The sequence below is a fragment of the Paroedura picta genome, chromosome 4 (genome assembly GCF_049243985.1).
Source record: "Paroedura picta isolate Pp20150507F chromosome 4, Ppicta_v3.0, whole genome shotgun sequence".
Classification (NCBI taxonomy): Eukaryota; Metazoa; Chordata; class Lepidosauria; order Squamata; family Gekkonidae; genus Paroedura; species Paroedura picta.
In genome coordinates, this window is record NC_135372.1 from 1654540 (window position 1) to 1681136 (window position 26597).

General features: G+C 54.3%; 1 protein-coding gene across 4 annotated transcripts in view; it reads right to left on the reverse strand.

The window, feature by feature from the left end:
* Positions 1-772: 772 nt before the first annotated feature.
* Positions 773-26597, reverse strand: part of STK11 (serine/threonine kinase 11) — a 73591-nt gene continuing 47766 nt past the window's right edge. For 2 of the 4 annotated variants that reach the window (XM_077331456.1, XM_077331451.1), the window contains 4 exons: positions 23144-23201; positions 18386-18588; positions 6101-6333; positions 773-1413 (listed from right to left, as the gene is read on the reverse strand). In XM_077331456.1, coding sequence (XP_077187571.1) covers positions 6125-6333; positions 18386-18588; positions 23144-23201 — 470 coding nt within the window. In that variant the 3' untranslated portion in view covers positions 773-1413; positions 6101-6124. Of the gene's footprint in view, positions 1414-6100; positions 6334-15536; positions 15751-18385; positions 18589-23143; positions 23202-26597 lie in introns of those variants that run through there. The other 2 variants (XM_077331452.1, XM_077331453.1) reach the window with 2 other exon arrangements.

The window sequence follows — 26597 nt, forward strand, 5'->3', positions numbered from 1 at the left end:
TTGCTGACTTTAGAGACGGGGAGCAGGAGCTATGGGTTCGAATTACAGGGAAGGAGGCTCCACTTAAATAGTAGGAAGCCCTTCTTGACGGGGGGGGGGGGGCTCTTCCTAGAATGGAAGCTGCTGCCTCAGAGACTGGTGGAGTCTCCTTCCTTGGAAGGCTTGTGGAGGAGACTGGATGGGCACCAAGGCAGGAGGTGAGGGGCTGGACTGGATGGCCCCTGGTGGACCCTCCCAGCACTGTGGGATTCTGACTCAGGATGGCGGGGGGGTGGTGGATGTGAATAGTAGCCATTTTATGAATTAAACCCGGAGAGCCAGCATGATGCAGTGGATAAGAGGGGCAGAGGCTACTCTGGAGCATCAGATGTGATCCCTCCCCCCCCCCCCCCACGCTCAGAGCTCCTCTGCCCTACCTCCTCACAAGGGGCTTGTTGCAGGGAGACAAAGGGAAGGAGCTTGTAAGCTGCTTCAAGACTCCTGCTGGCAGAGAAAAGTGGGATCCGGGAGCAGCTCTCCGTGCCGGGCACTGACTTCCGTCTCCCCCAGGAAGATGAGAGACGCAGCTTACAGGACACATTTCAGGCATGCTCCAAAGACCTCTTGCTCTCCTGCGTCCTGTGTTCGAATTTCCCCTCAGGACTCCAAAGTCACCAGAATTCTGTACAAAAACAAACTAGTCCTCGAGCACAGCTGGAGTGGGGAAGAGTCTGCTCGGACGAAGGGGCCTTGGGACCCTGTCCCTGTCCCACAAACCAGGCACGAGCCCAAGTCCATTTTAAGTTTATTTTCCTTTAAAAAAAGAAAAGGGGGGGGAGAAATGAAGGGCTCCTCTCCCGCCCTTCGAACAGCATGCAGGCTTTGCGTTTAAGAGAGCACCCTGGGCTCGGTTTTGTTTTTCATACCTGTTTTATTCCTCAAAAACCCCTCTATCGGTTCCTTTTTTTAAATTTCAAACACATCACAAATGTGTAAGGAAATCTAGATATATCGCAAATATAAACAACCACCAAAGAGGGGGAGGGGAGAGAAAGAAAAAAATATACTGGAGAATAGATCTAGCAGTAGTCGGCTACATAAAGTGCTTGGTGACGGCTTGCAGAGAACTTCTTGCACACGGAGGGGGGAGGCGGGGCAGGGATGAAGGGCCCCGCCCACGGGATACCCCCCCCCCCCAGGACAGGTATTCTTGGTGGGCCCAATGTCACGGGGGGGGGGGACGGGGGCTCCCTCTCAAGAGGAGGAGGAGGACTGGATTCTCCGTTTGCTGAAGAGGCCGAGAGCCAACTCAACTGCGATGGTCGCTTGGCTGGCTGGAACTTTGGACCGCGTCTTCTACGGATCATCCCCTACCGGTAGAGAGATGGGGCGGAGGGCGGTGGCAGCCAAGGACAGCAGGAAGTGTGAGGCCAGCTGTGAACAAGAAGAGGGAAAGGTCCACGTTTAGAAGCCAGAAGCTTGGTGGGGAGGCTGTTTTAGGCTACCGTGTCAGCTGGGAAGCAGACCCAAAGCCCCTTGCCCCGGAGCGGGGAGGGGGCAGCAGCTGTGCAGCAAGCAGGGTGTCCCGAGGCTCCCGGCAGTGCCTGGAGATGGCGGGGACCCACTTTTCACGAAAGGAGCCCCCCCAGGGAGGGTAAATTAGGGCAAAGGAAGAACAGGTCAGTTGAAGAGGCAGGAGGATTTGGAACTCTGCTTGCCTAAGTGCAGAATCTGAGGTGTCAGAAATGGCAAAAATACATCCCAGTTTCCATCAGGCACGGATTGTGGGGTGGTTCAGGGGACCAAAGGCTTGCACAGAAACCCTTCATAAAAACCCTGCAAAGCACCTCCATCCTCAGAAAACTACGACCTCTGGCAGAAGTGCTGATCTTGTGAGCTTAGGCAGGTGGCGAGTGGGTGGGCAGGAAGGGATGGGCCAGGGTTGGTCTCTTGTGGCCCTTCCTTTGCAGACCCAGGGAATCGCTGATCGCCACTGTGGGATGGGAGGTGAATTTCCTCCAGGCCAGGCTGGGTTCTGGAGATTTTTGGTGTGGGGGAGGGGGGTCAATGGGGCACAAAATTGGGGTCACTGTGGCTGGGGAGGTAGTTGTGAGTTCCTGCACTGTGCAGGGCATTGATAACCCTGGAGGTCCCTTCCAACTCTGTGATTCTATGACCGCTCAGTGGGGGGCTTCGGTGTGGGGGAGGAAACCAATTGCTTCCCAGCATCAGTGGGGTACACGCCCCCCCCCCCCCGGATAGCAGAAGCCCCCTGCGAAGGACACACATGCTCTTCTGAGTCCGGATGTCCCAGTGGAAGCGGCTCCACTCCACTTGGATGCTGCAGACTGGGAGGGGGTGCAGGCGAGGGGATGGATATATAAGGAGAAAGCTGTTTGTGAGCCAAGCAGAAACCCCCTGCAGAGCGGGGAGGGAAGATATCAGAGGCAGTGAATAATCTGGGGTCTGAACTCAATGAATCTGGGAGCCACTTCTGCACAAAACAGAAAGGGGGGGGGGAGAGATGACAAAGAGCCCGCAACAGCAGGTGAGGAAGGTGAACAGAAGGGGCTCATGCCAGGCAGTGGAGGCGCATGCCTTGCACACATGGGGACCATGCACAGCCCCCTCCCGTCCCAATTCTTCATCCCCTAAAGGCTCCGAGGCACTGCAGCTGCCCTCCCCCAGCGGATGCTCCACCCCCACATTTTGAGAAGCTTTTTTGGGTAACACGTCCCCATCAGCAGCACCCCCCCCCCCCAGCAGCTTTCCTTTTTATTTATTTACTTTTAGGATTTAAACCAGAGCTCCTTCTGTAGGCAGAACATTCAGACCTGGACGGCCCAGGCTAATCTGTGATCTTGTCAGATTTTGGAAGCTAAACAGGGTCTGGATGGGAGACCACACAGGACGTCCGAGGCCTCTAAGCCAGGGATGGCAGGGGCTCATGGGAACTGTAGTCCAAGGACCTCTGGAGAGCCACGGCTGCTCTATGCCCTGACACGGACGACCCAGGACTTGGAAGATGAGCAGGGTCGGGCCTGGCTAGGCCTTGGAGGGGAGACAGAGTCCAGGACGGCTACCCCCAGGCCAGCACAGGCAAAACCACCCCTTGCTTTGAAACCTTCTCCCCCAGGGCTGCCACAGGCCAGCTGCAACCGTCTCCCTCCCGCCCTGTTCTGCAAGAGGGCCTTCCCCCAAACAGAAGCAGACGTTCCTGCTACACCAGACCTCAGGAAGTGGGGGTGGGGGTTAGGAACAGATAGGTTCCAAAGCCCAAGGGGGGTTGGGGGCACATGTGTGTTTTCAATTCCAGGCCACAGGCCATCACACACCCGGCCTGGACCCAGCACCAGTGCTGCATAACCTGAACCAGGCTCCCTCGGGAGGACAGATCAGGACACTTGGAGGGGGTGGCCACGGGAATCTCCTGGCTCGCAAATAGTCATGGGGCAGCTGGCTGTGACTCAGATACTGCCCCCCCCACCACCAAGAGGGCTCAGGCAGGGGTGTTGTGGCAGGCCCCAGCCCAAAGAGAAGCTGTCCTATAAATGCTCCCACAAGCCAACGCCGACTGTTCCATGCAACACCCTGGAAAAGTACCTCTTCACCCATAAGGTCATTAACATCTGGCCATTCACCACTGCAGGATGTGGTGGCAGCTACAAGCACGAGCAAGTGCAGGAGAGGACTGCATGAATATCTGGAGCAGAGGCCATCAGGGGCTGTTCACCCCAAAGTCTACAGCAGCCTCTCTCAGCCTGTTTACCCTTGAGAAACCCCTGAAACTTTCCTCAGGCTTCGAGAAACCCCTGAAGTAGTACGATCCTGCAGAATACGGTTGGGAAGCAGAGCTGTGGACAAGCCCACCCAGGCCCCCTCCCCCTCCCCTTCCACCCCCTCCAGGCCCATCACTGGCCATTTTGTGAAGGCTGAAAAAGCCTGGTCTAGAGGGACACTCTGTTTCGGACAGATTCAAGCGGGTCGCCGTGTTGGTCTGAAGCAGCACAATAAAACCAGAGTCCAGGAGCACCTTTAAGACCAACAAAGATTTATTCAGGGCGGGAGCTTTCGAGTGCAAGCACTCTTCCTCAGACTATGTACTCCTTACATTGGGGGCCGTTAACCCCCGGTCTGCGGCCCGGTAGCGGGTCGCAAAGACCTCGGTAATGGGCCGGCAGCGGCCATGCCTTCCTCTCCCCCCTCCCTGCAGCGAGAAGCTCACCAAAGCGGCCGCTTTGCTTGTGGCCCGGCTAGCTTCTTGCTGCGAGGGGGGGGGGGAGAGGCAGGCGCGGCCGCTGGCATGCCGGCGGACACAAAGTGCATGCGCATTAGCGCTCCCTGGTGGTGAAAATATGCATGTGCTGCAGCTCCGCGCATGCGCATATACACCACCAGGGGCGCTAATGCACATGCGTGGCGCCCGGGCTGCCGGCTCTTCCCCACCCCCGGAACCGGTCCTCAACCATGACAGGGAATATATAGCAAAAATCAATTGAATAAATCTTTGTTGGTCTTAATGGTGCTACTGGACTCTGATTTTATTCTGTTTAGGACAGTCATGCTCTGTAGTCTGGGTACCTGGATTACAGAAGGTAGGGGGAAAAGTACGTTTCTCCTTTTCTCACAATATGAAGAAGAAGAAAGAAGAGTTGGTTCTTATATGCCGCTTTTCTCTACCCGAAGGAGTCTCAAAGCGGCTTCCATTTGCCTTCCCATTCCCCTCCCAACAACAGACACCCTGTGAGGTGGGTGAGGCTGAGAGCCCCAAGATTTCTGAAGAAGATTTGGTTCTTGTAAGCCACTTTTCTCTACCAGAAGGAGTTTCAAAGCGGCTTACAGTCACCTTCCCTTTCCTCTCCCCACAACAGACACCCTGTGAGGGAGGAGAGGCTGAGACAGCCCTGAGACTACTAAGGAAGAAGAAGAAGAGTTGGTTCTTATATGTTGCTTTTCTCTACCCAAAGGAGTCTCAAAGCAGCTTAGTTGCTTTCCCTTTCCTCTCCCCACAACAGACACCCTGTGAGGGAGGGGAGGCTGAGAGAGCCCTGATATACCTGAAGAAGAAGAGTTGGTGCTTATATGTCACTTTTCTCTCCCCGAAGGGGTCTCAAAGCGTCTTACAGTCGCCTCCCCTTTCCTCTCCCCACAACAGACACCCTGTGGGGTGGGTGAGGCTGAGAGAGCCCTGATATCACTGCTCGGTCAGAACAGTTTCCTCAGTGCCGTGGCGAGCCCAAGGTCACCCAGCTGGCTGCATGGGGGGGGGGAGCGCAGAATCGAACCCGGCATGCCAGATTAGAAGTCCGCACTCCTGACCACTACACCAAACTGGCTCAGTGAAAACAAGAAGCAGTAGACTTAGAACAGAGAAAAGGAAGTCCTTTTCAGCCAAGGACTTATTAACCCGTGGGATTCACAGCCGCAGGAAGTGGTGGTGACCACAGGCAGAGGTGTCTTCAGGAGGGGACTGGATGAACATCTGGAGCAGGGGCCAGGCTAGTTCTCTCTCTGTATTGTTCCCATTTTAGTATTTGTGCTGCCGAAGGGAGCAGTGGGCCATCTGTGTTTTTAGCCCCACAGCATAGAGGGAACACTCCCTCTGGAGCAGGGATGCTCTGTCTTCTGGGAGCTTCGGGGACAACAGAGGGAGGGCTTCTGGAGTTCTGGCTCGGCTGGCGGCCCTCCTGATGTCCCCTGGGTATGATCCAACGTGTATGATCCCTGGTATGATCCAACGTGGCTTCTTGTATGTTCTCCCCTCTCCACAAAGTGAAACCAGAAAGCCAGCTTTGCTAGCGCCAGGCCAGTGTGGCAGCCCAAGACGCCTTCCCCCAACCCGGGATCTGCCCTAGAAGGAAGCACCAGTGCTGGGGGAACAAATCAAGCCTGTCAAGGCAACCTCCCAACCCCTGCTGAGCCAGGGGGTCACTCGGCTGGCCCACACACAAGTGGTGCTGCTGGGTGGCTCCAGCAACCCATGTTCAGGTTCACCGGGTGGAGTTCACCAGGCAGGCCAGGCTGAGCCTGGGGTTCGGCTCCCCTAGTTTCCATGACAGTCCTCTCTGGCCCCCCCCCCCACCCAGACCCTTAAAGCAAGAAACAGAGCGGGAATGGGCACCTGTGGCAGGCGAGTCCCCCGGGGTCACTGCTGTTTGCAGGTGGAAAGTTTGCGGATCTTGCTGGTGGTGGAGGCGGCCTTGCGGGAGGGGTTGGAGGAGGCGCTGGCCCGCCTCTCGCCTTTGGCTTTGCTGCTCAGCTGCCCGGGCTCCGTCCCGTTCATGCACACCGGCTTGGGTAGCCCTCTGCTGCGGCTCTGCCCGTTTTGCCTGGCTTCCTCCTCGGGCACTTGTCCTGGAAGGCAGAAAGGGAAACGGTGCAGAAAGGACCGTGCAAAACACCCTCAGAGCCAGGGTTTGGAATTGCAGGGCCCCCATCGCAGCTCACAGCACTGATCCTCCCGCCCAGTGAGTCACAAGTCGCCCTGGACCGACTGGGCTAGCCCAGTTCTGAATGGCACAGGACTCTTCTTCACCTCTCCCCCGAGTGCGCAGGGAAGCAATAGGCTCAGGTGGTGAACTGGCTGTGCAGAACTCTTGCGCTGACTGGGTTCATGCTAGATTTGTTGCCAGGATTTTGGAGGAAGCAAAACGAAGAGCTGGGGATCGTGGGGCATCACTCAAAAATAGCCCAAACACCTGAGATCAAAGGAGAGGCCATAAAAACAAACAAGCATAACACAGGTAGGGCACCAAGGGGATCACAGGCGAAAAATGTCCCAGAACCAACGGAGAGAGAAGACCAATCTCAGTTCCTTGCGGGGAAGCCACGACGTACAACTGCCCCTGGGAGGCTGCTGAACGACCCAGCTGCTGGTGGCCATTAAAACCGAAGAAAGGAGGAGGCTGGGGGCGCCTTAAGGGCTACGACATGTTTATTCCCGCAAAGGACTGGCTCGAGCCCCTTTTATCCGTGGTCCATTCGCACACTCTCCACCCAACCTACCTCGCAGGAATGTTGTCAGGATAAAATGGAGAAGAATGCTGTAAGCCAAGTTTGTTCCCCACTAGATAAAAGCAGGGTGTAAAGATTCAGAAAGGGGGTGGAGGACCCGTCTACCAGTGGCTACCAAAGACAAGGGTGGAGGGGAACCTCCACATCCAGAGGCAGCCGACTCTGAGCCCCAGAGCCAGGAGGCAACCTGAGCAGAAGGGCCTCAGACTCTGTGCCGTTACTGGACCTCAAGAAGAACTGGTCTGCCCCTGTGTGAGGACCGCTGGGACAATAGAGCAGTGGTCATCAACTCCTGGTCCGTAGCCCAGAGGCGGGCTGAGAAAGCCTCGTCACCGGGCCGTGGCGGAAGAGAGGGAGGTGCCCCCCCCCCCACAGCGCGGCACTTGCTGGGCCTTCGCTCAAGGCCCGGCGAGCGCCACGTTGCGTGGAGGGAGGCGCAGCCGGCGGGTGCAAACGCGGAGCTCTGCGCATGTGCGTTCGCACGGAGCTGCTGCGTGTGTGCAGCGTCCCTCTCCCTTCCAGCCCTGCTAGCCTTAAAAAGGTTGGGGGCCGCTGCAATAGAGAGACTGGAGTACAAACTGCAGCTGCAAGCCCAGAAGAGACAAATGCCAGGTCTTCCAGGAAGCGGCACCAGACTCCTCCTGGTGTGGAGATAGGCCGCCATGCCTATGGCTCTGGCGAAAATGCTGATCTGGAGCAGTCCTTTCAGGACACGCAGGGACCCTGGAGGCGGCCCCCCCCCTCCTCTCCCCCCCCCCCACACACCTCAGCCCTTATTCAGCAGCCTAACTCTTAGCTTCCTTTTTAGTTTGGATGCCACTGAAACAGGGGAGCAAAATCCTTCTCTAGCTCAAGGCTTTCTGTTTTTCACCCTCAAAGAAAAAGCTGAGCCCTCCTTCAAGGCTGAGAGACGCTGCTTGGCTCAGCAGTCAGGCAAGAAGAAGCTGAACGCACTGCCCCCCCCGCCCCCCCCCCCCCCCGGATTCTGCAGAGGTAATTTTCACGCAGAGAAGAAAGGACGACAGGCCAGGCTTTCTGAAGCCGGGTGACTCAGAGAAGCGGTGGTGGCAGCAAAGGGAGATGAGGCGACTCTGTCTGATTCTGCCACCGGACGCACGACTCCTTTTGCCCGGCACACTCAGATGCCAACGTCATGGCAATTCCCTGCTCATGCCCACCGTCATCCCCTCCATCCGGGGGTGGGGCTGCCGCATGCTGGGAAGAAAACAGAACGTGACCCACAACAAGCAGAGCAGGATCCTTCTCTTCCTGGAAAGCGCCAACCCCCCAATGGCTTTGTTGCAAAGACAGCAGCAGTAGCTGCTTCCATGCCTTTCGTCTTCCTCTGCTGGGGCAGACCGCCAGCTTCTCTTTCCAATTTGTCAGCTTGAAGCGGGGGGGGGGGGAGCTGCCGCTTTCTACAAGGACAGCAGATGCAGCAGAACTGGCACTGGCATGGATCAAAATTCTTCCCAGGAGTGCATGATCTCCCTGCCTCCGCCTCAGAGGCTAAAAGAGGACGGAAATTCCTAGAGGAACAGTGGCGAAGAAAAGAATTGCAAATCCCTTGTGCTGGCTGCCCCACAGGACTTGTCAAAATACTTCCTGAGCTGCTAGTCCGTAGTCTCAAAAGCTTCCAAGGTCTCGAACTTTGGGCGAATTCCTTATTTGCTGCTGGTGTTTCTGCAGACAAAAAGGATGCCTGGGAGCTTCCAGCAGTGCCCAGGAGTCAAGGCCAATTCCTTCCCGATGTGGCAAGCCCCACCCATGTTGGGCGCCGTGAATGCAAGCATGGACTACCCAGGTTGCTTTAGGATGCTCTGGGCTGGTCCTGCACTGAGCAGGGGGTGGGACTGGATGGCCTTCATGGCCCCTTCCCACTCTGGGATTCTAGGAGTCTATGAGATTCCCACACCATCCGTTCTCACCCATGCTACCAAGTGGCTGGGCGGACTTTAGACTCTATGTGGTGAAGCAGCTATCTGGACTCCATCCCCGCCCCCCCCTGGCCTCCCATCCCTCCCTCTGCGCCATGCCATGCCATGCCTGCCCCACAGATGCTTGGAACTCCTCCCCCCGCCCCGCCCCTCTATTCCTCTGCAAAATAAGTATAGAAATCCACATTCTAAGAATATTTTTTTCTTTTTAAAGCAAATTTCTAGCTCTCCTGGTTCTCACTTGGACAAGCCACACAAGCTGCAGGGGTGGATGCTGTCCCTGCATGGATTCTTGCCCTTCCACACCCACAACAAAATTAATTATGCACAACAAGATCCACAGCTGCATGATTTATAGCAGTCCAAGAGCTTTAATTTGTGCTACAAAAGTCTACACACAAAACCCCTGGTTATGGGTAGAAGGCTGGAAGGTGCTGCCACGGGATCAAGCAGAGCTGGTGCTTTCAGCAGCAGTTCTCCACAGCTCCTTTGTGACGACAGAGGAACCAGGGTGCGGCTTGGAAAAAGCCACTGCGTCTTGTTTGGGCTTCACATCCCAGAAGCAAAACAGAACCTCCTGAGCCTGGTCTCACACACACAGTCGAGCGAGATCAGGGATGGCCAAACCATGGCTCTCCAGATGTCCGTGAACAGAGACTGGCAGAGACTCATGGTAATTGTAGTCCACGGACAACTGGAGACACAGTTTGGCTACCCCTGAATGAGAGGACAGAACAGACGACGTCACTGCTGACGGCAGAGGATACACCTTGGAATGCTTTCCAAGGCTTAAAAACCCCATGTACGCATGGTGAGAGCACAACATGTACAGAGAAGGAGGCACTCCCTGAGCTGCTACGTTTCTAGCTGTAGGGCATTCACCTGAAGGAATGTCCAGTGCTAGACCCACGTGCAGTCTGTGAGGCACAGTCTGTTCTACCTCCTTGAGGCCCTGCCAACCTTCTTCTCCTGCACACCTGAATCAGGTTTGGAACCTGTGCTGGTGGCAGTGCAAGGAACCGTTCTTAAAGAGCCGTTCTGAGAACGAGTGTCTGCAGAGAAGCAGGTGAGCAACCAGAGAATCACCTCCTCGCCCAGCCTCTCCTTCTTGGGCCCCCCCCACCCCACCCACCCACTAGCCCCTCCACACAGCCTCAGCTATTGTGTGGCATTTCTAGATGGAAACTGAGCCAGCTGCATGTGCCGGCTGCACTCCGTGTCTCCCTTTGGTGGATGGGGCATGCAAAGAGGTCAGAGGAGCTACCAAAGCCTTTGCTCAAATATCTTTCCTGCCTGCTGCTGGCGAAGTGCTTAGAGGGGAAAACCTGGGGGGCTGGAGAGTTCATCTGTCCCCACCCCCACCCCCACCCCAACAAGTTAACCCTGAGCGATTCAACAGCCAGCAGGCACTGGCCAGAATTATGGGCCACGAGACCCGTGACCTGCTGCCTGGGAGGAGAGAAGCGTCCCAGATTCAACCTGCTCTGACTAGCCTCTTTTTTCAAAGAAGCCTTTTAGTGCCCTTCAAAATGGAAAAAGAAAAGAAGAGAAAAAGCATTTCAAGGCTCAGCCAAGCAGTATAAATTTTTAAGTAAGTGTTTCAGGAGAAAGGAAGGAGAAAAAAGCTTTCGGCTTGAAGCTTCTTCCTCCCCTGATCAATGAAAGGCTGGATGAGTTTCCCTCTTCCCGCCCCCGCCGGTGACTCACTTGTTCTCTCTCTCTTCCCTGTGCTCCCCTCTCGGCAAACGGCAAGCGGATGGATCAGAGCACTTTGCAGACCGTTCTCTCTCTGAGCTGGGGGGTGGGGGGGGGGAGAAAGGGACCTCTCCCTTCTCCAGCGCAGCACCATGCCGAGAGCAGAGGGACACCCGCTCTCTCTCTCTCTCTCTCTCTAACCATCACATTCAGGGGGAGTCAAACTGCAGCCCTCCAGATGTCCATGGACTACAATTCCATTTGCTGGCAGGGGCTCATGGGAATTGTAGTCCATGGACATCTGGAGGCCGCAGTTTGACTCCCCCTGATCAAGTTTCTCGCCCCCATGCCTGCGAACTCAAACACTAGGAAATATTGGGGAGGAAAGCAGGCCTTCACCTGGTCAGAGAGTGCAGCTTTCATGCTCCACAGGGGCCACTGGTCCCTTTCCCAAACCGAAGAATGCAGGATGTGTGCAAACGGATTCATTTGTGAAATATATTCAGGGCACCAAGTCTGCCTTTCCCCTCTCAGTTTAGGTTCTCAGAATACCAACCAGCTGACAATCCCTGGCCCCAAGGAAATATGTCTGGCCTCAGCCAGGGCCAGGGCATTTTCTACCCTGGCCCCACCTAGTGGAATGACCTTCCAGAGCACATCTGAGCCCTGAAGGAACTAGCTCAGTTCCCCCGTAAGGGCCTGTAAAGTGAAGCCAAGACAGTGAATCAGGTAACACCCCCCTCCCCCCCCCCGCCCCTCAAAACCACTTCTCGACTGCAATCTAGTTCTAAGACAGCTGAGCCATAGAATATCCATCGGGTTGATGCTGACAATGTTGCAGAATTCAGTTTAAATCTTATTTTATTGTATGTCGTCCTATTTACATTAATGTCATTATAGTTACATGTTGAACAATGCCCTGAGCCAGTCCACTGGGAGGGCAGGAATCAAATTATTATTATTTACTAGTAATCAAGCCCGCTGTATTCTGAATATTCTGAATACAGCGGGCGCTAGGCAAGTGAGCCCCCGGCAGCTGGGCACAGGGCGGCTGGTGGGGGCTTGTTGGGCCCCGGCCTGATGCAGCGAGCACCCGCCAGCTACGTTGGGTGCTCCCTTGCCAGCGGCCTGACACGGCGGGAGGCGCTTCGCTGTGCGCGGCTCGCAGTAGCTCCGGGGCGGAAATCGGAGGGACCAATCGGCAGGCGCGAACGGGCCAATCCGGACCCTTCCACATCCCGGACACATCCCGCCCCTAAAGCCCTTACTCTTTTATTTAGTCCGCGGCGGGCAGTGTTCAGATTATTATTAACAACAACAACCAAGTCGTATCCTGCCTTTGCCAGTGTTTAAAATCGGCACAAAGGTAGATCTTCACCAAAGGAAGTTCTGAGGGCTTGCGGTCTAGTCTGCACATTCAATCCCTGCACAGGTGAGCTGCAAGGGGCCTTCCAGCCATGTAGGCCAACCCACTGCACCTCCTTGAAAAACAAACTCTAGAGCAGGGGTAGTCAACCTGTGGTCCTCCAGATTTATTTATTTTATTTATTTATATTTTTATACCGCCCTTCCCTACAGCTCTGGGCGGTTTACATAAAACATTTTGGAACATTTACATAGAACATTTACATAGCCCCTGCCAGCAAACGCTCATGGGAATTGTAGTGCATGGACATCTGGAGGACCACAGGTTGACTCCCCCTGCTCTAGAGCATCCCTGACAAACAAGCTCCCCTGGGATGCTTGGCCTGTGCTGGAGCCGTTTGGTGAGGAAGTTCTACATGGGACAAGGATTTTATCTGCACACACCAGGTTGCCCGACAGCCAGGGGAGGAGATGGAGAGTAGCCTCAGGGGACAACCTCTGGGGCTGGCTGAATCACGCCATTTGTTTTCATATGAATTCTGGATTGGGTTGGGGCAAGTGGGAGGAGAGGCTGGGCAAAGTCCAAATCAGCAGCTCTCAGCCACACACAAAAGGCAGCTGGAACTGCAGGCATTATGGGTGACTTCTTCTGACCCACTGCCAGTGGCCACCAACTGGATCCAGCTTGCCCCAGCCTTTGTCAGCTTCACTCCAAAAGGCCTTGAGTCTGCAAAGCACCCCATTTGTAACACCTCTGGGTTCAGGCTGCGGCAGGAGAATAAGATTCAAGCCCAGAAGCACCTCAGAGACCAACCCGCGGCACCAGGGAGCCAAAGGTCACTTTATCAGAGGCAAAGGCAGCAGCACCGTGTGCAACAGAACCAGCAGGCCATCACTGGCTAGAGCAGCCAGCACGAAATGGGCTCTGCTTGGCCACCCTCAGTCCATTGCAGAGGGAGACCACCCGGGCCAGAGGAGGGGAGACGTACCAGAGCCCACAACAGAGCAGGTTATGCAAATACAGCTTCCCAGAACTAAGTCCCCAGCTGCGATTTGAAGTGTGTCTTCTATCCTCCAGCTGTTCCTCTCCTTTTCTGGAAACCTCCTCCCATCTGCTCTTACATTTTCTCCCAGCGTTCTTAACCGCTTCACCGAGGCAGGTCCCAGAATGCAAAGTCATTTAATAATGTATTTACCTGGTTTGCTTGGGGCATGTCCTAATGGGCAGGGGGTGAACGTTTTACTTGGCTTTACTGCAACATGACTCCTCCCTTGACTGGCAAGAATGGTTTGGGACAGGGCAGCCAAACCGTTCATGTAGCGTAAGACATTCGTAGGGGCGGGGTGTTTGCTTCAGAGTCCCTGAGGCTTCTGACACCTCTGGGAAGGGGATCAAGTTCCCAGCCTCTCCCCCATCTTTCACATGTTTCTCTGCAGCAGTCACTTCTTTCATCAGCTTCTCTAAAAAACAAGGACTGGAAACCTTTTTTTTTAGCAAAAAGATAGAACCTAGCTAGCTCTGGAAAAACACTCATCCCAGAAGGCATTCCCCAGCTCTGGCAGCCCAAGATCCACCAGGTGAAAATGACTGAGCAGGCCCTTCAGCCCACCAAGCACTAGGCCTCCCCCAGATACTGAACACAGGAATCTCCCTTACCATCCACCAAACCATCCATCGCCTACTACTAGCAGCTCTCCAGGTAGGTTGATCTGGGTACAGAGGCTGGGGAGGACGGGGTACAATGCCCCACAACCCCCCCCACCCCGCTCCAAAGCACCCCCCACTCCTCCATGGGAACTGACCCAAGAAGTCTGGAAACCACCTATAATTTGGAGGGTGGGGGAGGAGATTTCCAGATCTCACCTGGAGGCTGCCAATGGTATCTCAAAGGCAGGGGTAGTCAAACTGTAGTCCTCCAGATGTCCATAGACTACAATTCCCATGAGCCCCAGCTACCATGGACATCTGGAGGGCCGCAATTTGACTACCCTGCTCTAAGGTCTCTGGTGTTTCTCAAGATCCTTGTAAGTGGAGGTGAACAGCTGCCGGCTGGGAGGGGCTTGAGTTACCCTTTTTCTGAGCCCTTTCTAGATGGATTTGAAAAGCCGTCAATTTAAATCTTCTGTTACTCGACCCAAGCTTCTGGAAGGAGTGGAGGCAGCCCCTCAGCTCAACCAACACCTGTTCAGGTGAGCCAAATTCCACCACCTTCTGCAGGTGGGATTAGCACCCATTTGACAAATACTATGAAATGGACTTGCAGAGGAGCCATTGGGTGAGTTTGGTTTTTTGAAAAAAGGTTTTATTTTGTTATTCAAGCTCAACATTTTAAAAAAAGAAAGAAAGCTTACTTACTAGGTTATGAAAGTTGCAAAGAACAGCTTAATGCAACAAGAACGGGAATGCAGTAACAATTTTTAAAGGACATACCCTTAACTGTGGGAGAGTGGAGATAAAGAGCTTTCTCATCACCCAGGAGAGGTGGTAGAACAAGGGAAAACAGGGCGGGGGGGGGGAAGACTAGCAAACCTCTTCCTGTAATTGCATGTCAAGCCCACTGACTGACAAGCTCTCTGCCAGTTCTCAAATGCAACCTTTGCATAAGTAACAGATAATGGCGAATGAATACGCTGTGGTGACGATCCCTCCTACCCCCGGAGAGGCTGATGCTCCCACTGCAGGGAGGGGAGGGCAAAGCGTTCAGATCCCCTGGACCATCAGGTTAGCTGGCAAGACAGACCTCTACAGCTCGGGAACCACAATAACTGAGCAAAATATCGCCCTGCGGCCGCACCGTGGGAGTCAGCCTGGTGTCCAACCGCCCCTCTGATTTGTTCCAGCCTTGGGATCGCCATACATGGTGCAGGGCCACGATATGCAATGGAGCAAGTGAAACCAAGGGGGGGCATAGTGAGCAGGGGACTTTCCAGCCCTTCCTCCCCCCACTAATGCAGCAGGATGGGAACAAGGAAGGGCACAAAGGGGGGGGGGTGGACCAGTGTTGGGGTGTTGCAAAGAGGAGAGCAACAGGAACACAGGGGAAGGGTGTGTGTGCGTGGGGGGGGGGTTCCTCTGTGTCAGAGACAGGCAGTCCATATGCCTCACAACTTGACAGGGCAGGAGGGAGCTCTAATCTACTGCAGAGAGCTGCTTGGTTTGGTCTCCAAAGCACGGCTGGGCTGCTGCAAAGGACGCCCCCTTCTGGAGAACAGTGAGGCCACCACTGAACAGGGGGCACACTTTTGCACCAAAGTCATGAGAATGTGGGGTGGGGGCTCCTCACACTTTCCCCCCAAGGGTCTGCCGCTGGTCCTGCTCTTCCCCCGCCTAACGCTCTGGGATTTATCAGGGCAGCCTCCCCTGGCATGGGAGCAAAAAGTGTGTGTGTGTGTGGGGGGGGTCATCCCCACATTGCTTGGGACGAGTAAGGACCAGTGCAAATCTCAGCTGGGTGTTGTTGGGTTTTTTGTTTTGGAAAGTTACGCCTGGCTGGAGTCTACCTGGCAGATTCCCCCCGCCCCGCTTGCCGCCCACTGCACACACTGCCCCCCACCGCCCAGCGATCAAGACCATTCTAGCTGGGGTCGGACCCAGCGGTTCCCTGGTTCTCTCTGGCCTCCTAAGCTACGCTTGTGGCTCCTTCCTCCTCCTCGGGGCCGGTCGTCCAGTCTGCATCTCCAAAGAGGCACGCCAGAGCCAGCAGGCCATCCTGATCTGCACTCGCCTCCTCCTCCTCTCTAAGCCCTGCCTCGAACACACCTGAGGAAGGCAACAGGGGAGCAATTAGGGGGAGCAAGGAGCAGAGCAAGTGCAAGCCTGGGGTGGGTGGGCCAGGCGATTCCCAGGGGCCTTTGCAGCCGAGACGCAAAGCCCTCCGCCGGCGGAAGACGCAGGCAAGGCTCTACAAGTGCGGCCATCCCGGCTCCCTGAAAAGCTCACTTCTGGCCCTTCTGCTTGTGAAAGACGTAATTGATCCCTATCTCTTGAAACCTTCCCTGGCGACAGATCAAGATGTGCAGCTCTGTTAGTCTGTCCGTTGCAGCAGAAAAGAGCCAGAGGCCGGGAGCACCTTCAAGACCAACAAGGTTTGTGGTTGGGAAGAGCTTTCGGGGGCCCCTGCTCACCTCTCCATCTCGATCAAGAGGGGTGGCTGCGCCAGGCTCACTGCAGCAGGTGCAAAGAGCAAAAGTCCAGGAGCAGCTTAAGGACCAACAACAAGGAGCTCTCGGGAGGCACTGCCTATGTCTTCTGATACTAAAGTTCTGTTAGCCTTTAAGGCAGGGGTTCTCAACCTGGGCGTCAGGACCCTTTTGGGGGTTGAATGGCCCTTTCGCAGGAGGTACGGCAGGGCAAGCAGCCCCACACACACATATTAGGAAATATGGCCCCAAGACAATTGGGGGGGCGGGTTGCGGGCAACCCCCTCCTTCGGAAGGAGTCTTTTCAGCTAGCAACAGGGGCGGAGGGAAGGATATGTTCACGGGACTGGAGAAATAACCTTAAGGGAGGCAGCCCCCAGCCACGAGAGCCTGGCATGACGGAGGAGCAGCTATTTTAAAAGCCTGTCTTCAAAATAAGAGCAGCAAAGAGCCGGGGACAACCCTCTGCCAAAGATACTCAACCCCTCCAAGATGGAGGTCCTGCGGGCTGGACCAGGAAGCGTGCCTCCCCTCCCTGGATGGGCTGCAGCTTGAGGCTGTACCCACCAGCAGGAATCTGGGGGTGATTTCTGACGCCTCTCTATCAATGGAGCGGCCCCAATGGGTGGCCTTTTCCATCCACGCCAAGCCAGGCTACTAGCGCCCTGCTTCTCTCACCCCAGTGATCCAGGCAACAGTCACTTCCAGACTGGGCTTGGGAATCGATTCTAGGATTCACTTCCCAAGCAGGCATTTCTCCAGGTGAACGGATCCCCTTCTTCGGATGCTGTTGAGCAGAGGCTAGAGAGCCATCCGACAGAAAGGCTGATTCTGTGAACTGGCACAGAGCGGCTGGACGGAAGGAACTGAGTCCATGCTTGGCTCTTGTGCCTCTTTCTTGCTTGTCCGGGAAAATCCTGGTTGCCACTTTGGGTAGAGAGACGAATTTCCTCCAGGTCAGACTGGCCAAGGAATTCTGGGGTTGGGGGGGGGCATAATCTGGACATGGAATTGGGGTCACTGTGGATGGGCAGGTAGTGGTGAATTTCCTGCATTCTGCAGGGGGTGGACTAGATGACCCTGGAGGTCCCTTCCAACTCTAGGATTCTGTGACTTCTGTAACTTGCTCTACATGGGCCTTCCCTTGTCCTTGATCCGGAAGTTACAATTGGTGCAAAGCATAGCTGTTAGGGTCATCACTAAGTCATCTTGGAGGACCCATATCCAGCCAGTGCTGAGGCAGCTGCATTGGTTGCCAATTCCATTCTGGATTGAGTTCAAGGTTTTGGTGTTACCCTTTAAAGCCACCCGCAGTCTGGACTCTGCATATCTGAGGCACTGCTTGTTTCCTTATGCCCCCTGCAGGGCCCTCCACTCAGCGGGTAGTGTCCTTGACCAAGGCCAGGGCCTTTTCGGTCCTGGCCCCAGCCTGGTGGAATAAGCTCCCAAAAGAGCTGCAGACCCTGACAGTTTTCATAGTTCCACAGGGCCTGCTGGACAGAGCTGTTCCACCTGGCATTTGGTTGAGGTCAGGCTGCAGAAGATCTTGGGTCCCCTTTTTCTCTTTTTCTTCTTCAGGAGGGGAGGGGAGGTAGAGGTGGCCCTGTGCTGAAATGCACCTTGCCCTAAGCGCATGGGGTCTCACCCCTCAGCATTTGCACAAGACTGCGGAGGCGGCACTGGGCCCGCACGTGGCCACCCCCCCCCCCATGCCTCCTTGACCGCGGACCCCAGCCAGTGCCTTCCAACAGCGGCGTTTCTACGGCAGCAGCGGAGGCCCCCTCCATGCACCAGGGCTTGTTTTCCTGCCTTCTGATCACATGACCACAGTAGGGCCCTCACGCTGGGCGTCCTTGGCAGAATCACCAGCCCAACCCAGTGTGGGTGGAAAGGTTTGCTCGAGGGTACTAGAGACTTAAACATCACTGCCCTGTTGTCGCCAGCCTAAAATAGCACGTTAAACTCTACCGCGGTGTGCAAACTCCGCCACCTCCGTCGTTCACGGTGCTGGAAGTCTGCAGGATTTACGCAGTGGGCAGGCTGCACAGTCGCCTGGTACAGTACGAGCCCACAGAGGGTCTGCAGAGGACCACAGGGCAGCTGCCCTGGAGAAGGCCTGCCAAGCGACCTATTATCTGAGTAAGGCGTAGTCCCAGGAAGGGGCATTAACTATCCCCGTGCAAAGTCCACCCCTCTCCGTTTTACACTGGAGCCAGTTCAACATGACAGCGACCCATCTCCGGGAGCCCCCTTACCTGGTACTGGGAAGTCCTGAGTGTAGATGATCTCGTCCTCCAAGTAGTCCTCTTTCAAGTCGTCGTCGTCCTCCTCCTCGTTGTAGCCGTGCAGGTCTTCCAGGTAAGGGACCACGGTCATGCTCCTCCACCTGTCCTTGGTCTCTGGGCTGGGAGGGATGGGGACCAGAGGCTCAGACTGTGGGTGCTTTTTTCTAAACCAGCTACAAGGGGAAGTGAGGCAAGGTTAACAGATCCTCAGGGGAGGGACCGTCACGAGCCCACTTCCCCACGGCCCCAAGGGTTGTCCCCAACCTTCCCTCCTGGTGTTTGGGGGGGGGGGGGAGGAGGAGGTTGAAGGAGTTGCCTGCATTTACTGAGACGTCTCCTTTGCTAGGAAGGCTCCTTTATCTAATCTCAGCCGGTTTTGCGTAGTCCTCTTTGAATAAGCCAAGCTGCCTCATACTGAACCGGACGCTTGGTCCTTTAAAGCCAGCCTTGTCTGCTTCCTGACACCCTGGAGGGGGAGCAGTAGGAGCCCAAGGGAAAAGAGCCCACCCCCCCCATCTCCAACTACAAGGTCTCTGGCACATCTTTGGTGTGTCACAGGTGTTCTAGTGAGGGTTACCTCCACCCCTTCTGGACAAACTCTGTTCCAAGAGCTCTGGCTAGTGCACAAGGGCTCCCTGCTTTCTCTGTCCCCTGCAACAGCTGAGCACTATGGACTTGTTTGCCCTCCATACTAGCACCCTGTCACTGGCTCTGTCCCACTGACCCCCAAGTCAAGGGAAGAGGTCAGAGGCTATGTGCAAGAGTCACACCCCAAACATCACCCAGTTGACCTTTCAATGGAGCGAGTTAAGGCTTCGCTTGAACCAGGCTCCCCTATTTCAGTGGCACTAGAGGCCCAATTCATGCATTCGGGGGGGGGGGCGCTCTGGCCACCCATCAGCCCTCTGTCTCGACTGGTGGCAAGGCCTCTGAAGCTTTTGGCGGCTCCAGGTGCATGCTGCTAACCAAGAGCCACCAGCTTTCAGGCCCAGGAAGCAATGGTTAGCGACCTCTGGCCTTACACCTGTCCCTTGACCACTCCTTTTGCTCTGCACTCGGCCCCCCATCACTGTTCTCCTCCCGCTGAGATTTATCTGGTGACACTGTCCCACACAAGAACAAAACTGCTCACTTTCACCCTAGTCTTCATTTGGTCACTTATGGTTATGAAACTGCCTTGTACTAAGTCAGGGCACTGGCCCACCTACCTAAACCAAGAGGACTAGACAATGCAATGGTAGTTAGCTGTGACCTTATAGCAGAACTTCAAGTCCAGAGGTAGTATACCATTAACACCTGGGATACCAACTGCAAAGAGCAGAAAAGCCAAAATCTATGTATCGTTAAGCATTTTCTTTTGACAGTACAAGACGAAAGGCTGAGGGAGTTGGGGATGTTCAGCCTGGAGAAGAGGGGTTGAGAGTGACGGGATGGCTCTCTGTTAAGTGTCTGAAAGGGTGCTACTGAAGAGGAGGGCAGGGAAAGGCTCCTGTGGGCAGCAGAGGACAGGGCCTGCAGTCATGGCTTTAAACTATAGAATCATAGAGTTGGAAGGGGCCATACAGTCCATCTAGTCCAACCCCCTGCTCAATGCAGGATCAGCCCAAAGCATCCTAAAGCATCCAAGAAAAGTGTGCATCCAACCTTTGCTTGAAGACTGCCAGTGAGGGGGAGCTCACCACCTCCTAAACTATGTGTAGAATGGTACCGGGTAGATATCAGGGAAGAATTATTCAGTTAGAGTAGTTCAGCAGTGGAAGGGGCTGCCTGAGGAAGTGGGGAGCTCCCCCTCACTGGCCGTCTCCAAGCAGCGGCTGGACAGATCCTTCTCCTGGATGCTGGAGGCTGATCCTGCATGAGCAGGGGGTGGGACTAGGTGGCCCATATGGCCCCTTCCCCCTCTAGGATTCTAGGAGTCTAGTTCAGCAGTGGAAGGGGCTGCCTAAGGAGGTGGGGAGCTCCCCCTCACTGGCGGTCTTGAAGCAAAAGTTGGATACACACTTTTCTTGGAAGCTTTAGGATGCTTAGGGCTGATCCTGCGTTGAGCAGGGGGTGGGACTAGATGGCCTGTATGGCCCCTTCTCCCTCTAGGATTCTAGGAGTCCAGTTCAGCAGTGGAAGGGGCTGCCTCAGGAGATGGGGAGCCCCTCCTCACTGGCGGTCTTCAAGCAGCGGCTGGACAGATCCTTCTCCTGGATGCTAGAGGCTGATCCTGCGTTGAGCAGGGGGTGGGACTACATGGCCTGCATGGCCCCTTCCCACTCTGGGATTCTATGATTTCTATGATTCTGGGAGCAGAAAAGCAGCAAAGCCATTAGGAGGGAAGGAAAACAGAATTTCACCCTAAGTGCCACTTTTACTTTCCTGTTCAGTATCACTGGAGATAAAAAAAAAACCCAACTCCTCCTAAGTTTAAACACAGCAATTGACAGCAAATGACATAATTTCGCCTTTACTTCTCAGGGTCCGTTTGACCCCAGTCATCAGTTCCCGTTAAAACTCAAGGTTAACTCTTTGGAGGGCTTTTTTTTTTTTACTGTTCCATTAAAAAACGGTAAAGTTTGCAGCTGGACACCTTTGGAGACTCGGCATAAAAGGAAGCGAGGGACAAAGGGAATAATCGAAAGGGGCGAGGAGACCCGGAGGAGCCCAAACCCTGAAGCTCATCAGTGGCTCTCACTGAATCCGTGTCCTGGTCTCCTCCTTGTCCTACTTACTGAAGAGGAAAAACAGGCTTTGGATAATGGCGGAAGCCTGCAGAACAGTGTCGATTCCTGCCCTTGGGGAGATTAAATCCAATCATCTGCATAGGGATCCAGGCTAATAAGGATGTGGAGAAGAAAGTGGGCAGGGACAGACAGAAGGAGAGGGGGGCAAACAAAGGCAGGAGGGCAAACAAAGGCAGCTGGGGAAGCTCTGGCCCTAAATCCCACCTGGGGGACTATTCAGCGGATACACATGGACCAGCTGCGGGAAGTCTTCCTTGCTGGTTTCCCTCCTGTCCCTTCAGATGCCCCCTTTGCGTGGCCAGGCCTCCTCCTCCTCCTCTCCCCTGGAAGACAAGCCCCGCAGGCAGAGGCCTTTTAACTGAAAACATGGGGGACTGAGCCTGGGCCTTTCTGCATGCCAGGCAGTGGCCCCTCCCCAGAGAAGCAACAGGGGGATGAGAGCGCAGAAAGACTCGCGGGAGGGGCATGCCCGTTCAGTGCCCGGAGGGAGTCAGAAGCCGCAGGGCAGGCAGCTCTACCCAATTTGAGAAGAGGTGGGTGGGTGCTTGACCGACACCTCCAAGACCCTCCCTGCCCCCGGGGCCAGAATCGTTTCCTGAGGTTGCATCGGGAGGTTCCCAGCGAAAGCCCTTCCCTTCCAGCAGGCTTTGCCAGCCCCAAATGCTCCCACACAGCCAGGCGGGATGGAGAATGCAGCCGATCCAGCTGCAAACAGCACACGTGTGGACTGCGTAGGGAAACGTCCAAGGATCAAGGCGGCCGACTGCGAACGGAGAGGTGTGTGGAGAAGGCAACCACTTCTGTGGCTGGCCTGGAGGCTTCCCAGCCAGCCTTCGGCAACGTGACGCTGGATCGGACAGCCACTTGGACGCTTGGACACAGCCACTGCGGAGCGCCTTCGAAAGGCATTAAACAGGGGCCACATTGCAGATGTAACGACATGGTTAAGCCCCTCACAACACAGCTAGCAAGAAACACATGGCCCAATCTATCTGCAGTCTGGCAGCAAAACCAGGAAAGGGTGCCGAGGAAAGGGATCGCTGCACGGTCCCATCCTAGTGTATGTCGGAAGCAAGTCGAGCAGCTGCTGCCCCTTCCCACAGTCGGTGAGATTGGTGCTCTTAGGCGTTCCTGGAGGCACAACGGGAAGCATTCCTGCAGGCACCAACAGTCTGGGGAGAACAATGCTGTTCTACTTTTCAAGACTGTCGTCAAGTAACGGACAAAGCTCACTGCAGCGCTGTAGCTGCCCTGGTTATCATGATAATGCTGCTCTTCCCGGCCCCCCCCCAATACATTTCCCCCCATACAATCATATATTTGACTCATTTTGCATCTTGCAAGGCTGCCCTGAGGATGCCTAAAAGCCACATAGCCAAGAACAATGTGAAATGTGTCACTTTCTGCTTTGGCCCCCTCCCCTCAACACCCTCTCTGGAAAAACAAACAGAGCTCCGGCAGCTGAGAGACCCTCCCCTTCTCTTGCCTTGCCTTGCCTCTGCCATGAGCCCACAGAGTGGGAAGTCACCAAGCACTACGCTTTGACTCCAATGAAATCTCGCACAAGGTCTACTGCCATTCCTGGGTTCAGCTGAGGTGCAGAACTAGACTGCTGAGGCCTTTCTTACTGGCCATCTTTAAATTGGAGTCCAGCCTCCCAGGGTGGCCAGGATGGTATCCCCGGCCTCCAGAGACTCATGCAAGGCTGAACGTGAAAGAACCCGCAAAGGAATTTCAGTAGGAGCTCTGGATGCCTGCATGCTGCACGCAGCTCTCTTTTAGGCCAGTTTTATTCCACTTCTGTTTCTGCACTGTGGTTTTATCTTTTTGTCACAGGCCACCTTCACTCCTACTCTTTGGAGAAAGGCAAGACAGACGGATTTTGAATAAATTAGTTGGAACTCTGCCTCCCCCCCAGACACAAACACACCTGAGAAAGCCAAAAACAAGTGGTTAAAAGGGGGAAAAATCACAAAAAGAGAAGAAAACAGGCACTCACTTGTGGTGTCTTATCTGTTGTATTGAAAATCTCTTGGCTGGATCGTATTCAAGCATTCCTAAAAAAGAAAAAAAAAGGAGGGGGGGAAACTTAAGGTAGGCGAGGTGTAGGCCGCTGTAGGGGGAAAGAAAAAGGTCCAGGGGCCACCCATTTCTCCTGCCCAGTGAAAGGCAAGGGCCCATGATGAGAAGGAAGAGGCTGTTACTGGAAGCCTGGCTGGCCTAGAATGCCAAGTGAGGCTGCAAAACACGATAGCTGGAAGCCAAAAACGGGCCGCTGCAGAAGAGGCTCACTCCTCCCAAGCCGGTCAGAGATGAGATGGTGGGTTCTCCATCTTTGGAGGTTTTTAAGCAGAGGCTGGAGAGCCATCGGACGGAGAGGCTGATTCTGTGAAGGCTCAAGGGGGTGGCAGGTGACAGTGGGTGAGCAAGAGGGTTGTGTGAGTGTCCTTCATAGTGCAAGGGGTTGGACTAGATGACCCAGGAGGTCCCTTCCAGCTCTATGATTCTAGATTTCCTGAGGCTAATGTCACCGTAAGCATTCCCGGCACTCAGGCCGGACCTAACTAGAATCCTTGGTTTGTTTGAACCCGAAGTTACAATCTTAACAACGGTACAAAGTGAGAAGACAAAAACAAAACTCCGCTACGTATGCAAGGCCAATGAAATGCTCATACATGCTGACAGAATCAGTACACATTTTATATCAAAAATGCATCAATTCATATACAAATTCAATGATTGAAGTGATAGGTGCAAAACTGCTTTTCCTTTTCCTGGCACAGTGTCTCACAGCATGGCCCCAGGCCCAGCTTACAGCACAAGAAGCTTCTTCAGACAGCACGCAGCGGAGAAGGATTATTACCACAGAATTATTACTGTTTCCCAGTTAGTCTAAGGACTGTGCAAGGTCTTGGATATATGAAGAAGCGCCTGTGAAACTGGAACTAGCTGGAATTCCTGTCACGTCCTTCGTGCATCTGCATGTTTAAGAATGTTGCTGAGTCTTTCCATGCAACAACTGCAAGTTTGTAAAAGGCAGTGCAGCTATGCACTGTAAGCTGAGAGCCAGTTTGGTGTAGTGGTTAGGAGTGCGGACTTCTAATCTGGCATGCCAGGTTCGATTCTGTGCTCCCCCACATGCAGCCAGCTGGGTGACCTTGGGCTCACCACGGCACTGATAAAGCTGTTCTGACCGGGCAGTGATATCAGGGCTCTCTCAGCCTCACCCACCCCACAGGGTGTCTGTTGTGGGGAGAGGAATGGGAAGGCGACTGTAAGCCGCTTTGAGCCTCCTTCGGGTAGAGAAAAGCGGCATCTAAGAACCAACTCTTCTTCTTCTTCTTCTGGGCATGGTGCCATGTTGTGAGACACCGTGCAGAAAAGGGAAAAGCAGTTTTGCATTGCTCTGCAGCTATCACTTTAATCACTGGATTTGTATATTAACTGAGGGGTTTTTGATATAAACATTTGTACTGATACTGTCAGCATTCTTTGGCCTTGCATACATAGTGGATTTTTGTTGTTTTTTATTTGAACTACAAGTTGCTTGTGAGCAGAAAAATAATCTGGATCCTGATCCACCTCCTCATGCCTCTCCTGCAAGGGGACAAGCCAGACTCCTGGCCAGAAAGCTGGCTGTGTTTGCGAGTAACAAAACAGAAGTACAGCAACACCTCGAACGCCTGCCAGGTTTATTCCTGAGCCTACTTCCTTGAGCCAGAGATCACTTCCTCAGATGTAAGGGAATCATTGAATCATAGAATCATAGAGTTGGAAGGGGCCATACAGGCCATCTAGTCCAACCCCCTGCTCAACGCAGGATTAGCCCTAAGCTAATCCTGCGTCCTGAGGAAGTAAAGAAAATAATTGTTTTCATTGTTACACAGAAAACTGCAGAAAGAGAAGGGGGGGAAAGGAGGAGCTGAACAAAGAAAGGCCTGTAATTGCAAATTACAGGGAAAGATTCTCTGGAGGAGGGCTTGAAGTGCAAGAGACTGATTTATTCAATTCATTTAAACCCCACCTTTCTCCCCAATAAGGTCCCAAAGAAGAAGATCTGTTGCTTCGTAACCTGATTTTCACTACCCAAATGAGTCTCAAAGTGGCTTCCAATCCCCTTCCCTTCCTCTCCCCACAGCAGACACCCTGTGAAGTAGATGCAGCTGAGAGAGCTCTGACAGAACTGTGACTGGCCCAAGGTCACCCAGCTGGCTGCCTGCGGAGGAGGAGTGGGGAATCAAACCCAGTTCTCCAGATTGGAGGCCGCCGCTCTTAACTGCAACGCCCTGCCGGCTCTCAACATTTTCCTTCCCACCAATGTTTCCCTCAACTCCATTCTATCCTCCCATCAGCTCAGCAAGGCAGGTTAGGCTGAGATTGTGTGACTTGCCCACGGTCAGCATGGCAGGGAGGGGAAGAGAGAGCTTAGAGGTTCTTCCTGCTCTCTCTTGTGGCGAAGGTAAGAACAAGGACAATCAACGAAGGCAAATAAACTCCCTGAAGAAGAGGCAGGAGGAACCCAAAGGCCGACCCACACCAGTCAAGGGACACAGTCTTGATACAGCCCGAACACGTGTCCATGGAACGCCTGGAGCTCAGCGTGGCTGAACCTACCAACCTCCAAGAATGGCTTCTGACCCTGGTTTTGCAAACACTCCAAGCAAGGCTGATGTTTGGACCCTGGTAACACTGACCGTGTGGCTGATTTTTACAAAGCAAATAACACTTTGCATTATTTGAAGTCAGCTCAAAGGATCAGAGAGACAGACACAGGATCCCTTGTCGCTCCCAATGTGCACAAATCCCTTATGCCCCCCCCCTACTGCAGCACGACATATGCCAATCATGCCCTCCCCCTCAAAAGCTTCATTGCCAGTCATCCCAACCACCAGCAGTCAAAGCAGGGTTGTGGGATGAAACACACACACACACACACACACCCCTCACACTTCTGTTGGAAGCACAGAAGCAGAAACCACTGAAGAGATGGACAGCCAGGCTCCTTTGGTTTGCTTCCAGGCCTGAGAACACCGGGCGCCTGAAGCATGCCTTGAGCTCCATGTGGGACCAAGAAGCTCCATTGCCCCCAATGTGGCAGCTGTGGGCAAAATAGCCTCCACCCCCCCCCCTGCCCCAGACATTTCCCCTGACATCTGCGTTTGCAGAAGGCAAGTGGGGCCAGGCAAGAGCTGCTGTGCCCCAGGGTTTCTGCTTGGCTGGCTGGATCCTTCCACCACAGCAGGAGGATCCTGGCAGCAGGACTGAACCTAAGCGGGATCTGTGCACAACCCGCATGAATCCGGTTACACAGAACTTCTGCCTTAAACACTTCAGCATTATTACTAAAGTTATCCATAACCTCCTATTTACAACTCAATTTGTTGTGCTACTTCAAACCAACACCGCTACCTACTTGAATCTATTTCCAAGTGTGCCTGCACACAAACACTTCT